We start from the raw sequence: 17,933 nt of genomic DNA, 5'->3' as shown, positions 1-17,933 counted from the left end.
GAACCATCAGGACATTCAGGAAGGCATGGAGAACGTGGTGATGAACCATCAGAACATTCAGGAAGACATGGAGGACGTGGTGATGAACCATCAGGACATTCAGGGAGGAAGACATGGAGAACGTGGTGATGAACCATCAGGACATTCAGGAAGACATGGAGGATGTGGTGATGAACCATCAGGACATTCAGGAAGACATGGAGAACGTGGTGATGAACCATCAGGACATTCAGGGAGGACGACATGGAGAACGTGGTGATGAACCAGCAGGACATTCAGGAAGACATGGAGAACGTGGTGATGAACCATCAGGACATTCAGGAAGACATGGAGAACGTGGTGATGAACCATCAGGACATTCAGGAAGACATGGAGAACGTGGTGATGAACCATCAGGACATTCAGGGAGGACGACATGGAGAACGTGGTGATGAACCAGCAGGACATTCAGGAAGACATGGAGAACGTGGTGATGAACCATCAGGACATTCAGGGAGGAGGACATGGAGAACATGGTGATGAACCATCAGGACATTCAGGGAGGAGGACATGGAGAACGTGGTGATGAACCAGCAGGACATTCAGGGAGGAGGATATGGAGAACATGGTGATGAACCATCAGGACATTCAGGAAGACATGGAGAACATGGTGATGAACCAGCAGGACATTCAGGGAGGAGGACATGGAGAACGTGGTGATGAACCAGCAGGACATTCAGGAAGACATGGAGAACGTGGTGATGAACCATCAGGACATTCAGGGAGGAGGACATGGAGAACGTGGTGATGAACCAGCAGGACATTCAGGAAGACATGGAGAACATGGTGATGAACCAGCAGGACATTCAGGGAGGAGGACATGGAGAACATGGTGATGAACCAGCAGGACATTCAGGATGACATGGAGAACGTGGTGATGAACCATCAGGACATTCAGGGAGGAGGACATGGAGAACATGGTGATGAACCAGCAGGACATTCAGGATGACATGGAGAACGTGGTGATGAACCATCAGGACATTCAGGGAGGAGGACATGGAGAACATGGTGATGAACCAGCAGGACATTCAGGATGACATGGAGAACGTGGTGATGAACCATCAGGACATTCAGGAAGACATGGAGAACGTGGTGATGAACCATCAGGACATTCAGGATGACATGGAGAACGTGGTGATGAACCATCAGGACATTCAGGGAGGACATGGAGAACGTGGTGATGAACCATCAGGACATTCAGGGAGGAAGACATGGAGAACATGGTGATGAACCAGCAGGACATTCAGGGAGGAGGACATGGAGAACGTGGTGATGAACCATCAGGACATTCAGGGAGGATGACATGGAGAACGTGGTGATGAACCATCAGGACATTCAAGGAGGAAGACATGGAGAACATGGTGATGAACCATCAGGACATTCAGGATGACATGGAGAACATGGTGATGAACCATCAGGACATTCAGGGAGGAAGACATGGAGAACGTGGTGATGAACCATCAGGACATTCAGGAAGACATGGAGAACATGGTGATGAACCATCAGGACATTCAGGAAGACATGGAGAACGTGGTGATGAACCATCAGGACATTCAGGAAGACATGGAGAACATGGTGATGAACCATCAGGACATTCAGGAAGACATGGAGAACGTGGTGATGAACCATCAGGACATTCAGGGAGGAAGACATGGAGAACGTGGTGATGAACCATCAGGACATTCAGGAAGGCATGGAGAACGTGGTGATGAACCATCAGAACATTCAGGAAGACATGGAGGACGTGGTGATGAACCATCAGGACATTCAGGGAGGAAGACATGGAGAACGTGGTGATGAACCATCAGGACATTCAGGAAGACATGGAGGATGTGGTGATGAACCATCAGGACATTCAGGAAGACATGGAGAACGTGGTGATGAACCATCAGGACATTCAGGGAGGACGACATGGAGAACGTGGTGATGAACCAGCAGGACATTCAGGAAGACATGGAGAACGTGGTGATGAACCATCAGGACATTCAGGAAGACATGGAGAACGTGGTGATGAACCATCAGGACATTCAGGAAGACATGGAGAACGTGGTGATGAACCATCAGGACATTCAGGGAGGACGACATGGAGAACGTGGTGATGAACCAGCAGGACATTCAGGAAGACATGGAGAACGTGGTGATGAACCATCAGGACATTCAGGGAGGAGGACATGGAGAACATGGTGATGAACCATCAGGACATTCAGGGAGGAGGACATGGAGAACGTGGTGATGAACCAGCAGGACATTCAGGGAGGAGGATATGGAGAACATGGTGATGAACCATCAGGACATTCAGGAAGACATGGAGAACATGGTGATGAACCAGCAGGACATTCAGGGAGGAGGACATGGAGAACGTGGTGATGAACCAGCAGGACATTCAGGAAGACATGGAGAACGTGGTAATGAACCATCAGGACATTCAGGGAGGAGGACATGGAGAACGTGGTGATGAACCAGCAGGACATTCAGGAAGACATGGAGAACATGGTGATGAACCAGCAGGACATTCAGGGAGGAGGACATGGAGAATGTGGTGATGAACCATCAGGACATTCAGGGAGGAGGACATGGAGAACATGGTGATGAACCAGCAGGACATTCAGGATGACATGGAGAACGTGGTGATGAACCATCAGGACATTCAGGGAGGAGGACATGGAGAACATGGTGATGAACCAGCAGGACATTCAGGATGACATGGAGAACGTGGTGATGAACCATCAGGACATTCAGGGAGGAGGACATGGAGAACATGGTGATGAACCAGCAGGACATTCAGGATGACATGGAGAACGTGGTGATGAACCATCAGGACATTCAGGAAGACATGGAGAACGTGGTGATGAACCATCAGGACATTCAGGATGACATGGAGAACGTGGTGATGAACCATCAGGACATTCAGGATGACATGGAGAACGTGGTGATGAACCATCAGGACATTCAGGGAGGATGACATGGAGAACATGGTGATGAACCAGCAGGACATTCAGGATGACATGGAGAACGTGGTGATGAACCATCAGGACATTCAGGGAGGAGGACATGGAGAACATGGTGATGAACCAGCAGGACATTCAGGATGACATGGAGAACGTGGTGATGAACCATCAGGACATTCAGGGAGGAGGACATGGAGAACATGGTGATGAACCAGCAGGACATTCAGGATGACATGGAGAACGTGGTGATGAACCATCAGGACATTCAGGGAGGAGGACATGGAGAACGTGGTGATGAACCATCAGGACATTCAGGATGACATGGAGAACATGGTGATGAACCATCAGGACATTCAGGATGACATGGAGAACATGGTGATGAACCATCAGGACATTCAGGAAGACATGGAGAACGTGGTGATGAACCATCAGGACATTCAGGATGACATGGAGAACGTGGTGATGAACCATCAGGACATTCAGGGAGGACATGGAGAACGTGGTGATGAACCATCAGGACATTCAGGGAGGAAGACATGGAGAACATGGTGATGAACCAGCAGGACATTCAGGGAGGAGGACATGGAGAACGTGGTGATGAACCATCAGGACATTCAGGGAGGATGACATGGAGAACGTGGTGATGAACCATCAGGACATTCAAGGAGGAAGACATGGAGAACATGGTGATGAACCATCAGGACATTCAGGATGACATGGAGAACATGGTGATGAACCATCAGGACATTCAGGGAGGAAGACATGGAGAACGTGGTGATGAACCATCAGGACATTCAGGAAGACATGGAGAACATGGTGATGAACCATCAGGACATTCAGGAAGACATGGAGAACGTGGTGATGAACCATCAGGACATTCAGGAAGACATGGAGAACATGGTGATGAACCATCAGGACATTCAGGAAGACATGGAGAACGTGGTGATGAACCATCAGGACATTCAGGGAGGAAGACATGGAGAACGTGGTGATGAACCATCAGGACATTCAGGAAGGCATGGAGAACGTGGTGATGAACCATCAGAACATTCAGGAAGACATGGAGGACGTGGTGATGAACCATCAGGACATTCAGGGAGGAAGACATGGAGAACGTGGTGATGAACCATCAGGACATTCAGGAAGACATGGAGGATGTGGTGATGAACCATCAGGACATTCAGGAAGACATGGAGAACGTGGTGATGAACCATCAGGACATTCAGGGAGGACGACATGGAGAACGTGGTGATGAACCAGCAGGACATTCAGGAAGACATGGAGAACGTGGTGATGAACCATCAGGACATTCAGGAAGACATGGAGAACGTGGTGATGAACCATCAGGACATTCAGGAAGACATGGAGAACGTGGTGATGAACCATCAGGACATTCAGGGAGGACGACATGGAGAACGTGGTGATGAACCAGCAGGACATTCAGGAAGACATGGAGAACGTGGTGATGAACCATCAGGACATTCAGGGAGGAGGACATGGAGAACATGGTGATGAACCATCAGGACATTCAGGGAGGAGGACATGGAGAACGTGGTGATGAACCAGCAGGACATTCAGGGAGGAGGATATGGAGAACATGGTGATGAACCATCAGGACATTCAGGAAGACATGGAGAACATGGTGATGAACCAGCAGGACATTCAGGGAGGAGGACATGGAGAACGTGGTGATGAACCAGCAGGACATTCAGGAAGACATGGAGAACGTGGTAATGAACCATCAGGACATTCAGGGAGGAGGACATGGAGAACGTGGTGATGAACCAGCAGGACATTCAGGAAGACATGGAGAACATGGTGATGAACCAGCAGGACATTCAGGGAGGAGGACATGGAGAATGTGGTGATGAACCATCAGGACATTCAGGGAGGAGGACATGGAGAACATGGTGATGAACCAGCAGGACATTCAGGATGACATGGAGAACGTGGTGATGAACCATCAGGACATTCAGGGAGGAGGACATGGAGAACATGGTGATGAACCAGCAGGACATTCAGGATGACATGGAGAACGTGGTGATGAACCATCAGGACATTCAGGGAGGAGGACATGGAGAACATGGTGATGAACCAGCAGGACATTCAGGATGACATGGAGAACGTGGTGATGAACCATCAGGACATTCAGGAAGACATGGAGAACGTGGTGATGAACCATCAGGACATTCAGGATGACATGGAGAACGTGATGATGAACCATCAGGACATTCAGGATGACATGGAGAACGTGGTGATGAACCATCAGGACATTCAGGGAGGAGGACATGGAGAACGTGGTGATGAACCATCAGGACATTCAGGGAGGATGACATGGAGAACGTGGTGATGAACCATCAGGACATTCAAGGAGGAAGACATGGAGAACATGGTGATGAACCATCAGGACATTCAGGATGACATGGAGAACATGGTGATGAACCATCAGGATATTCAGGGAGGAAGACATGGAGAACGTGGTGATGAACCATCAGGACATTCAGGAAGACATGGAGAACATGGTGATGAACCATCAGGACATTCAGGAAGGCATGGAGAACGTGGTGATGAACCATCAGAACATTCAGGAAGACATGGAGGACGTGGTGATGAACCATCAGGACATTCAGGGAGGAAAACATGGAGAACATGGTGATGAACCAGCAGGACATTCAGGGAGGAGGACATGGAGAACGTGGTGATGAACCATCAGGACATTCAGGGAGGATGACATGGAGAACGTGGTGATGAACCAGCAGGACATTCAGGAAGGAAGACATGGAGAACGTAGTGATGAACCATCAGGACATTCAGGGAGGAGGACATGGAGAACGTGGTGATGAACCATCAGGACATTCAGGGAGGATAACATGGAGAACATGGTGATGAACCAGCAGGACATTCAGGGAGGAGGACATGGAGAACGTGGTGATGAACCATCAGGACATTCAGGGAGGATGACATGGAGAACGTGGTGATGAACCAGCAGGACATTCAGGGAGGAAGACATGGAGAACGTAGTGATGAACCATCAGGATATTCAGGGAGGAAGACATGGAGAACGTGGTGATGAACCATCAGGACATTCAGGAAGACATGGAGAACATGGTGATGAACCAGCAGGACATGGAGGAGGTGCAGGACTACAGCTCAAGGACCAGGGTTCCCTACCCAAGGCATACTTCATTTCACACTATGGAGAACGTTGTTATGTCATTTCACACTATGGTGGACATTGTTATGTCACTGCCCCCCCCCCCCCCACTCTACACCCCCCCAGAGGTCCAGTGGTTTCCAGGTCAAAGGTCACTCGGTGAGGTCAAACTGTCCATCTGCTTCAGGAACGAGAAACTTTTCATCATGGTGATTCACATCAGAGGCCTGGTGAGACACACACACACACACACACACACACACACACACACACACACACACACACACACACACACACACACACACACACACAGTACTCAGTCAGTGTGTGTGTAGCTCCCCCTGCAGGACGGTTCTGACCCTGACCCCTACGTGAAGCTGTACCTGCTGCCAGACCCTCAGAAGACCAGCAAGAGGAAGACCAGGACTGCAAGACGCACCTGTAACCCCACCTACAACCAGATGGTACACACACACACACACACACACACACACACACACACACACACACACACACACACACTGTAACCCCACCTACAACCAGATGGTACACACACACACACACACACACACACACACACACACACACACACACACACACACACACACACACACACACACACACACACACACACACACACACACTGTAACCCCACCTACAACCAGATGGTACACACACACACACACACACACACACACACACACACACACATACACACACACACACACACACACACACACACACACACACACACACACACACACACACACACACACACACACACACACACACACACACACACACTGTAACCCCACCTACAACCAGATGGTACACACACACACACACACACACACACACACACACACACACACACACACACACACACACACACACACACACACACTCACACTGTAACCCCACCTACAACCAGATGGTACACACACACACACACACACACACACACACACACACACACACACACACACACACACACACACACTGTAGCCCCACCTACAACCAGATGGTACACAGCACACACACACACACACACACACACACACACACACACACACACACACTGTAATCCCACCTACAACCAGATGGTACACACACACACACACACACACACACACACACACACACACACACACACACACACACACACACACACACACACACACACACACACACACACACACACACACACACATACACACACTGTAACCCCACCTACAACCAGATGGTACACAGCACACACACACACACACACACACACACACACACACACACACACACACACACACACACACACTGTAATCCCACCTACAACCAGATGGTACACACACACACACACACACACACACACACACACACACACACACACACACACACACACACACACACACACACACACACACGCACGCACGCACGCACGCACACACACACACACACACTGCAACCCCACCTACAACCAGATGGTACACACACACAACTCCTGGTCCAGACTGCTACCGGTCCCTGGTCCAGGGACAAAGGGTCTACCTGGTTCCCTTCACACCAACTCGGAGCTGAAGTATGTGGAACTTAGAGACATTCTGGATCTACCTAGTCTGGTTCAGTCTGGTCTGGTTCCACCTAGTCTGGTTCTACCTGGTCTGGTTCTACCTAGTCTGGTTCAGTCTGGTCTGGTTCCACCTAGTCTGGTTCTACCTGGTCTGGTTCTACCTAGTCTGGTTCAGTCTGGTCTGGTTCCACCTAGTCTGGTTCTACCTGGTCTGGTTCTACCTAGTCTGGTTCTACCTGGTCTTGTTCAGTCTGGTCTGGTTCTATCTAGTCTGTTTCAATCTGGTCTGGTTCTCTCTAGTCTGGTTCTACCTGGTCTGGTTCTACCTAGTCTGGTTCAATCTGGTCTGGTTCTGTCTAGTCTGGTTCTACCTGGTCTGGTTCTACCTTGTCTGGTTCTGTCTAGTCTGTTTCAATCTGGTCTGGTTCTCTCTAGTCTGGTTCTACCTGGTCTGGTTCTACCTAGTCTGGTTCTGTCTAGTCTGGTTCTACCTGGTCTGGTTCTACCTAGTCTGGTTCTGTCTTGTCTGGTTCTACCTGGTCTGGTTCTGTCTTGTCTGGTTCTACCTGGTCTGGTTCTATCTAGTCTGGTTCTCTCTAGTCTGGTTCTACCTGGTCTGGTTCTACCTGGTCTGGTTCTGTCTAGTCTGGTTCTGTCTAGTCTGGTTCTACCTAGTCTGGTTCTGTCTTGTCTGATTCTACCTGGTCTGGTTCTGTCTGGTCTGGTTCTACCTAGTCTGGTTCTGTCTGGTCTGGTTCTACCTAGTCTGGTTCTACCTGGTCTAGTTCTACCTAGTCTGGTTCTGTCTGGTCTGGTTCTACCTGGTCTCTGTCCTCAGCTGGTCTACGAGCGGATCCCCCGAGGAGACCTGGACCAGAGAGTGATCCACCTGCGGGTTCTGGGAGACGGGGCCTTCTGGGAGAACCCGGTTCTGGGGGAGACCTTCATTCCCCTGGGGGGCCTGGTACCTGGGAAGCACTGGGTGGACTGGCACCAGCTGGGGGGGGCCGGGGAAGACCCCGCCCACTGAGGGGGGTACACCCACTGAGGGGAAGACCCCGCCCACTGAGGGGAAGACTCCGCCCCTGGTGGTTAGCCCCACCCTCTGGTGGTTTGTCACGCCCTCTGGTGGTTAGCCCCGCCCCTGGTGGGTAGCCCCACCCCTGACTATTAGCCCCGCCCCCTGGTGGACTCCAATGTAACTGTTTTCTATCATTTGCACTAAATAATAAACTTGACCTGAGAAACTAAAAGCTGCTTCCTGTTTCTTCACCAGCGTCACTGCTGACTGAGATGGAGTGATGAGAGATGGAGTGATGAGAGATGGAGGGATGAGAGGTGGAGTGATGAGAGATGGAGGGATGAAAGATGGAGGGATGAGAGGTGGAGTGATGAGAGATGGAGTGATAAACAGGCAGTGAATAAAGAGCCCCCTAGTGGTGAAACATGATCGTTTTTTTAAACAACAAAGTAATAAATATAGTGCAAATTGTGAACAATAACATTCTGGCTGAGACTCCTCCTGCCATACCTTCTCCTCCAGAACCGTTCTGGCTGAGACTCCTGCCATACTTTCTCAAGAACCGTTTTGGCTGAGACTCCTGCCATACCTTCTCAAGAACCGTTCTGGTTGAGACTCCTGCCATACCTTCTCCTCCAGAACCGTTCTGGCTGAGACTCCTGCCATACCTTCTCAAGAACCGTTCTGGTTGAGACTCCTGCCATACCTTCTCAAGAACCGTTCTGGTTGAGACTCCTGCCATACCTTCTCAAGAACCGTTCTGGCTGAGACTCCTCCTGCCATACCTTCTCAAGAACCGTTCTGGCTGAGACTCCTCCTGCCATACCTTCTCCTCCAGAACCGTTCTGGCTGAGACTCCTCCTGCCATACCTTCTCCTCCAGAACCGTTCTGGCTGAGACTCCTCCTGCCATACCCTCTCAAGAACCGTTCTGGCTGAGACTCCTCCTGCCATACCCTCTCAAGAACCGTTCTGGCTGAGACTCCTCCTGCCATACCTTCTCCAGAACCGTTCTGGCTGAGACTCCTCCTGCCATACCTTCTCCAGAACCGTTCTGGCTGAGACTCCTCCTGCCATACCTTCTCCAGAACCGTTCTGGCTGAGACTCCTCCTGCCATACCTTCTCCTCCAGAACCGTTCTGGCTGAGACTCCTCCTGCCATACCTTCTCCTCCAGAACCGTTCTGGCTGAGACTCCTCCTGCCATACCTTCTCAAGAACCATTCTGGCTGAGACTCCTCCTGCCATACCTTCTCCTCCAGAACCGTTCTGGCTGAGACTCCTCCTGCCATACCTTCTCCTCCAGAACCGTTCTGGCTGAGACTCCTCCTGCCATACCTCCTCCTGCCATACCTTCCCCTAGCCCCGCTCACCAGATCACATTGTGCTCGTCAAAAGGCAGTGAAATACTTCTGGATCAATTTAACACAGAAAATTTGAGTTGAATCATTTTATTATGAAAATGAGCTGCTAATTAAACCAATTTCAAAGATGGACAGACAGACAGACGGGTCGGAGACAGACAGACGGGTCAGAGTCCCAGAAGAGTCCGGGCTTCTTGACTTTGAGCCTGAAGAGTCTCGCTGGCGTAACGCTGCAACAACTCCATCTTCTTCCTCCTGACCAGAGCTTCCTCCACCTGAGAGACACGTCAGGACACCAGGTCAGAGACAGACAGGCACGTCAGGACAAATAGACAGGTCAGGGACAGAGAGGTCAGGGACAGGCAGGTCAGGACAGATAGACAGGTCAGGACAGATAGACAGGTACGGAACAGGCAGGTCAGGACAGATAGACAGGTACGAGACAGGCAGGTCAGGACAGATAGACAGGTACGAGACAGGCAGGTCAGGGACAGGCAGGTCAGGACAGATAGACAGGTACGGAACAGGCAGGTCAGGACAGATAGACAGGTACGAGACAGGCAGGTCAGGGACAGGCAGGTCAGGACAGATAGACAGGTAAGGGACAGAGAAGTCAGGGACAGACGTCCATGAGGAGGATGAAGGTGTCTCACCTCCTTCTGAGAAGGGACAGGTACGTGAGCGATGAAGGACAGTCCCCCGTCTTCTCCTTCCTGCTCGTCCCGGCTCTCTTCTTCATCAGGCTGCAGAGACCAGACCAGGCTGAGCACACCCAGGAGAACCTCCAGTAGAACCCTTACTAGAACCTCCGGTAGAACCCTCAGTAGAACCTCCTGTAGAACTCTTAATAGAACCCCCAGTAGAACCCTTAATAGAACCTCCTGTAGGACCCTTACTAGAACCTCCAGTAGAACCCTCAATAGAACCTCCTGTAGAACTCTTACTAGAACCTCCTGTAGAACCCTCGATAGAACCTCCTGTAGAACTCTTAATAGAACCTCCAGTAGAACCCTTACTAGAACCTCCACTAGAACCCTCAATAGAACCTCCTGTAGAACTCTTACTAGAACCTCCTGTAGAACTCTTAATAGAACCTCCTGTAGGACCCTTACTAGAACCTCCAGTAGAACCCTCAATAGAACCTCCTGTAGAACTCTTACTAGAACCTCCTGTAGAACTCTTAATAGAACCCCCAGTAGAACCCTTAATAGAACCTCCTGTAGAACCCTTACTAGAACCTCCTGTAGAACCCTTACTAGAACCCCCAGTAGAACCCTTACTAGAACCTCCAGTAGAACCCTTACTAGGCACCACAGACACACAGGTTAACACCTGGAGACGTCATGGAGGACATGATGGAGGACATGGGATAGAAAGTGGAGGAACCATGTGACTCAGGTGGAATTCGATTGGCTGAGAGTGAAGCCCCACCTTCTCATTGTGGACGGTGTAAATGTTCTCCTCTTCCTCCGCCTGTTGCTGCTTCTCTCCACCAAGACCAGACTCCTCTGCTCTCCACCTCTGCAGCGCCTCCAGCACCGCTACACACACACACACACACACACACACACACACACACACACACACACACACACACACACACACACACACACACACCTTATTCAGCTACACCCCATCTCACTCCCGTCTCACCCCGACACCCCCCCAGTCTCACTCCTCCTGGTCTCACTCCAGATACCCCACCAGTCTCACCCCAGACGCCCCCCCCCCCAGTCTCACTCCTCCTGGTCTCACTCTAGACACCCCACCAGTCTCACTCCAGACACCCCACCAGTCTCACTCCAGACACCCCACCAGTCTCACTCCTAACACCCCACCAGTCTCACTCCTAACACCCCACCAGTCTCACTCCAGACACCCCACCAGTCTCACTCCAGACACCCCACCAGTCTCACTCCTAACACCCCACCAGTCTCACTCCAGACACCCCACCAGTCTCACTCCTAACACCACCAGTCTCACTCCAGACACCCCACCAGTCTCACTCCTAACACCCCACCAGTCTCACTCCAAACACCCCACCAGTCTCACTCCAGACACCCCCAGTCTCACTCCTAACACCCCACCAGTCTCACTCCTCCTGGTCTCACTCCAGATACCCCACCAGTCTCACCCCAGACACCCCCCCCAGTCTCACTCCTCCTGGTCTCACTCTTGACACCACCAGTCTCACTCCTAACACCACCAGTCTCACTCCAGACACCCCACCAGTCTCACTCCAGACACCCCACCAGTCTCACTCCAGACACCCCACCAGTCTCACTCCAGACACCCCACCAGTCTCACTCCTAACACCACCAGTCTCACTCCTAACACCCCACCAGTCTCACTCCTAACACCCACCAGTCTCACTCCTAACACCCACCAGTCTCACTCCTAACACCCCACCAGTCTCACTCCTAACACCCCACCAGTCTCACTCCTAACACCCACCAGTCTCACTCCTAACACCCACCAGTCTCACTCCTAACACCCCACCAGTCTCACTCCTAACACCCCACCAGTCTCACTCCTAACACCCACCAGTCTCACTCCTAACACCCCACCAGTCTCACTCCAGACACCCCCAGTCTCACTCCTAACACCCCACCAGTCTCACTCCTAACACCCACCAGTCTCACTCCTAACACCCACCAGTCTCACTCCTAACACCCCACCAGCCTCACTCCTAACACCCCACCAGTCTCACTCCTAACACCACCAGTCTCACTCCTAACACCCCACCAGTCTCACCTTGTTTCTCGTGCTGCGTCTCCAGAGGGAGCAGCATCCCATCGTCCTCGTCTCTGTACCCATAATACTCGGCGTCCACGTCCTTCATCAGCTCCGCCCTCGTCTTCCTCAGAGCAGGAGCGGCTGAAGGTCACACAGTGAGGAGGTGGTTGGACACGTGGAGGACAGAGGACATAGGACATAAAGAGGGAGTACGTACGCTCCTTCTCGAACAGCTCTCGGACTCCCGGCAGCTCCCGGGCGGCGCCAAAATATTTGTATCCACGGTTACCGGGAACTTCTTTCCCCTCGTGGTCCAACATCCTGGGACCAAACCGCTGCAACACAAACAGGACATCAGGTGGGCGTGTCCCCAAGTCCTTTGGGTAAACACAGGGACAGCGAGGAAACCACGGAGAAAAACCTGACACCCAACAGAGACACCCAACGGAGAGACACCCCAAAACACCTGACACCCAACAGAGAGACGCCCCAAAACACCTAACGATCAACGGAGAGACACCCAACAGAGAGACACGCCAAAACACCTAACGATCAACGGAGAGACACCCCAAAACACCTAACGATCAACGGAGAGACACCCAACAGAGAGATGCCCCAAAACACCTAACGATCAACGGAGAGACACCCAACAGAGAGACACCCCAAAACACCTAACGATCAACGGAGAGACACCCAACAGAGAGACACCCCAAAACACCTAACGATCAACGGAGAGACACCCAACAGAGAGACACCCCAAAACACCTAACGATCAACGGAGAGACACCCCAAAACACCTGACACCCAACAGAGACACCCAACGGAGAGACACCCAACAGAGAGACACCCCAAAACACCTGACACCCAAAAGAGACACCCAACGGAGACACCCCCAAAACACCTGACACCCAACAGAGACACCCAACGGAGAGACACCCAACAGAGACACCCAACGGAGAGACACCCAACGGAGACACCCCCAAAACAGCTGACGACTAAGTGAGAGGGCAACCTGAGAAACACAGGCTGTTGGACAGCCTGACGACCACTGCAGCAACAAGCACAGCCGGTGGTTGGACAGGCGGAGACGTGCTACAGGAAGACACTCACGCCTCCGGTGGTTGGACAGGCGGAGACGTGCTACAGGAAGACACTCACGCCTCCGGTGGTTGGACAGGCGGAGACGTGCTACAGGAAGACACTCACGCCGTAGTCGGGTCCTCCCAGTTCTTTGATCCGAACCTCCCAGTGACGCTTTTCTCTGAGCAGCTTGTTGATCTCATCGTTGAGATCCCGGATCCTGAACTCCCCCAGACCAGCTGCAGAGGACAGGACAGAGACAGACAGGTCAGGGAGGGAGACACAGGCAGACACAGGGACAGGACAGAGACAGACAGGTCAGGGAGGGAGACACAGAGAGACAGAGGACAGGACAGAGACAGACAGGTCAGGGAGGGAGACACAGAGAGACACAGGGACAGGACAGAGACAGACAGGTCAGGGAGGGAGACAGAGAGACACAGGGACAGGACAGAGACAGACAGGTCAGGGAGGGAGACACAGAGAGACAGAGGACAGGACAGAGACAGATAGGTCAGGGAGGGAGACACAGAGAGACACAGGGGCAGGACAGAGACAGACAGGTCAGGGAGGGAGACACAGAGAGACACAGGGACAGGACAGAGACAGACAGGTCAGGGAGGAAGACACAGAGAGACAAAGGGACAGGACAGACAGATGGAGAAAGACAGCTGAACTTCCATTTTAAACTTACCATTCTGGATCTGAGCCACCTTCTTTGAGATTTCACTGATGATCTGAAACGGTTACAATTTACTGTCAGATACACACTACTACTTCACTGAGTACTACAATTACTGTCATCCACCTTGTAAGATACACACTACTACTTCACTGAGTACTACAATTACTGTCATCCACCTTGTAAGATACACACTACTACTTCACTGAGTACTACAATTACTGTCATCCACCTTGTAAGATACACACTACTACTTCACTGAGTACTACAATTACTGTCATCCACCTTGTAAGATACACACTACTACTTCACTGAGTACTACAATTACTGTCATCCACCTTGTAAGATACACTACTACTTCACTGAGTACTACAATTACTGTCATCCACCTTGTAAGATACACACTACTACTTCACTGAATACTAAAGCCGTGACCACAGACGTTATGAGAAGTTTGCAATGTTTCTTTTGATCCTGGTTCTGCAGAAAGTCTCAGAACCAGCGTGTCTGACGGAGGTGAAGAACCAGCGTGTCTGACGGAGGTGAAGAACCAGTATCTGACAGAGGTGAAGAACCAGCGTGTCTGACGGAGGTTCAGAACCAGTGTGTCTGACGGAGGTGAAGAACCAGCGTGTCTGACGGAGGTGAAGAACCAGCGTGTCTGACGGAGGTTCAGAACCAGTGTGTCTGACGGAGGTGAAGAACCAGCGTGTCTGACGGAGGTGAAGAACCAGTATCTGACAGAGGTGAAGAACCAGCGTGTCTGACGGAGGTGAAGAACCAGCGTGTCTGACGGAGGTGAAGAACCAGTATCTGACAGAGGTTCAGAACCAGCGTGTCTGACGGAGGTTCAGAACCAGCGTGTCTGACGGAGGTGAAGAACCAGCGTGTCTGACGGAGGTGAAGAACCAGCGTGTCTGACGGAGGTTCAGAACCAGTGTGTCTGACGGAGGTTCAGAACCAGCGTGTCTGACGGAGGTTCAGAACCAGTGTGTCTGACGGAGGTTCAGAACCAGCGTGTCTGACGGAGGTGAAGAACCAGCGTGTATGACGGAGGTGAAGAACCAGTATCTGACGGAGGTGAGGAACCAGAATCACAGAAAAACCCTCACCTGTCTCCTCCACTTCTCAGCTTTAGGAAGATCACTGCACTCTGAGGCCAGGAAAGGTCTTCTTTCCTACAGAGACATGGAGAGAGAGATGGAGAGATGGAGAGACAGAGATGGAGAGGGAGAAGCAGAGAAGATGGCAGATCCCTACCTTGACCTTGCCCTCCTCCAGCTGAGCCTGTCTGAACCGAGCCAGAGCCGTCCTGAAAGACAGAACGAGGGAAACAATTACCCCACAGAAGAAAGGGAAGAAGAGAGGAAATGATGAAGAGGAGGTGAAAAGGAGAGGAAATGATGAAGAGGTGACAGAAAGTAAAGGAGATGATGAGGACAAAGTGTGAAAATAACAGCCAGCAGGAGGAAAGATGGAGGGGAGGAAGTGAGGACATGTGGAGGAAGTGAGGACATGTGGAGGAAGTGAGGATATGTAGAGGAAGTGAGGACATGTGGAGGAAGTGAGGACATGTGGAGGAAGTGAGGACATGTAGAGGAAGTGAGGACATGTGGAGGAAGTGAGGAGGAAGTGAGGACATGTAGAGGAAGTGAGGACATGTGGAGGAAGTGAGGACATGTGGAGGAAGTGAGGACATGTGGAGGAAGAGAGGACATGTGGAGGAAGTGAGGACATGTGGAGGAAGTGAGGAGGAAGTGAGGACATGTGGAGGAAGTGAGGATATGTAGAGGAAGTGAGGACATGTGAAGGAAGTGAGGACATGTGGAGGAAGAGAGGACATGTGGAGGAAGAGAGGACATGTGGAGGAAGTGAGGACATGTGGAGGAAGTGAGGACATGTGGAGGAAGAGAGGACATGTGGAGGAAGAGAGGACATGTGGAGGAAGTGAGGATATGTGGAGGAAGTGAGGAGGAAGTGAGGACATGTGGAGGAAGAGAGGACATGTGGAGGAAGTGAGGATATGTGGAGGAAGTGAGGAGGAAGTGAGGACATGTGGAGGAAGAGAGGACATGTGGAGGAAGAGAGGACATGTGGAGGAAGTGAGGATATGTGGAGGAAGTGAGGAGGAAGTGAGGACATGTGGAGGAAGTGAGGACATGTGAAGGAAGTGGAGGAAGTGAGGAGGAAGTAAGGACATGTGGAGGAAGTGAGGAGATGAGGAGTCATGAGTCGCTGGTTGTCTTGGTGATGAAACAGGAAGTCCTTACATGGCCTTCTCCGCATTCCTTGCCTGCAGACAGAGAGAAAACAGGAAGTTGAACCATCAGTGCCACCCAGCGATTGGACTCCTGCTCCACATTTTAATCTGACAGCATGGGGACTCTAGAACCAGCAGCCTGAAGAACATGAAGAACCATCAGATGCTGTAGAACCGTCAGGACCCCGAAAACCTTCAGAACCTCTACATAACCTTTGGAGGACCGGAGTGCTGCAGGGTTCTGGTCTTTCCCATTTGCACCACACCTGAAGCGATCATTTATTTATTTTTTTTACACGCTCGGTGATGACATCGTCATTATCAGATTCCGGTGAGTTGAAACTGGGAAACATCGGGAACACCGGACCCCAGGCCCGGGTTAGAGGACTCCTGCTCTAGAACCTCTAGAACATTCAGAACCTTCTCCTCCCGTCCCTGTTTTCCTCGGCGCTATCAGGGCTAGCATGATAGCCGTTAGCATTGTGGTGGCGTGACTGTGTCGGAGTGAAAGTCGCTCTTAACGTGTGAAGAGTGAGAAGAGTGAGTCTCACCATCTCCGCTCTCTTTCTGCCTCTGAACGAAACTTTAAAAATCCACTTTGACGCTCCAAAACGCTGCGACGCTCATGAGGGAGAACTGACTTCTTCTACACACTGAAATATCAGGACGGTAGTGAGCTACTGCCCCCTGCTGGAGGACACTGAGACACCAGGACGGTAGTGAGCTACTGCCCCCTGCTGGAGGACACTGAGACACCAGGAGGGTAGTGAGCTACTGCCCCCTGCTGGAGGACACTGAGACACCAGGAGGGTAGTGAGCTACTGCCCCCTGCTGGAGGACACTGAGACACCAGGACGGTAGTGAGCTACTGCCCCCTGCTGGAGGACACTGAGACACCAGGAGGGTAGTGAGCTACTGCCCCCTGCTGGAGGACACTGAGACACCAGGACGGTAGTGAGCTACTGCCCCCTGCTGGAGGACACTGAGACACCAGGACGGTAGTGAGCTACTGCCCCCTGCTGGAGGACACTGAGACACCAGGAGGGTAGTGAGCTACTGCCCCCTGCTGGAGGACACTGAGACATCA

At 51.5% G+C, this 17,933-nt stretch overlaps 2 protein-coding genes across 2 annotated transcripts in view; one reads left to right on the top strand and one right to left on the bottom strand.

The window, feature by feature from the left end:
• pik3c2b (phosphatidylinositol-4-phosphate 3-kinase, catalytic subunit type 2 beta) overlaps positions 1–8,878 on the top strand; it is a gene marked incomplete at its 5' end in the record, with an annotated part of 34,403 nt that extends 25,525 nt beyond the window's left edge. Inside the window, 3 exons of the mRNA XM_080521774.1 lie at positions 6,268–6,371; positions 6,477–6,605; positions 8,544–8,878. Of these exons, the coding sequence (XP_080377900.1) occupies positions 6,268–6,371; positions 6,477–6,605; positions 8,544–8,735 (425 nt within the window). The 3' untranslated portion in view covers positions 8,736–8,878. The remainder of the gene's footprint in view (positions 1–6,267; positions 6,372–6,476; positions 6,606–8,543) is intronic.
• A 1,292-nt stretch (positions 8,879–10,170) lies between these two features.
• On the bottom strand, positions 10,171–17,510 carry isy1 (ISY1 splicing factor homolog). Its single transcript, XM_080521773.1, has 11 exons — positions 17,398–17,510; positions 16,857–16,879; positions 15,847–15,898; positions 15,699–15,764; positions 14,599–14,641; positions 14,031–14,143; positions 13,042–13,159; positions 12,843–12,965; positions 11,520–11,629; positions 10,742–10,831; positions 10,171–10,363 (listed from the first exon to the last, which is right to left on the bottom strand). The coding sequence occupies exons 1-11, from the start codon at positions 17,398–17,400 to the stop codon at positions 10,256–10,258; spliced, it is 849 nt and encodes a 282-aa protein (XP_080377899.1). The 5' UTR covers positions 17,401–17,510; the 3' UTR covers positions 10,171–10,255.
• Positions 17,511–17,933: the final 423 nt, after the last annotated feature.

This window comes from Blennius ocellaris (assembly GCF_963422515.1).
Source record: "Blennius ocellaris genome assembly, contig: SCAFFOLD_69, whole genome shotgun sequence".
Taxonomy (NCBI): Eukaryota; Metazoa; Chordata; class Actinopteri; order Blenniiformes; family Blenniidae; genus Blennius; species Blennius ocellaris.
Note: the sequence above shows the minus strand (reverse complement) of the source record. Positions and strands in the feature narration are given on the sequence as shown.

Bases quoted from the DNA above. Each gene is read 5' to 3' on its own strand.
- isy1 (XM_080521773.1), bottom strand. The intron at 14,642-15,698 runs GTGAGGGTTTTT...TAACCGTTTCAG, and splicing joins CTGAGAAGTGGAGGAGACAG to ATCATCAGTGAAATCTCAAA. The intron at 13,160-14,030 runs GTGAGTGTCTTC...TTTGTGTTGCAG, and splicing joins TGGGAGGACCCGACTACGGC to CGGTTTGGTCCCAGGATGTT.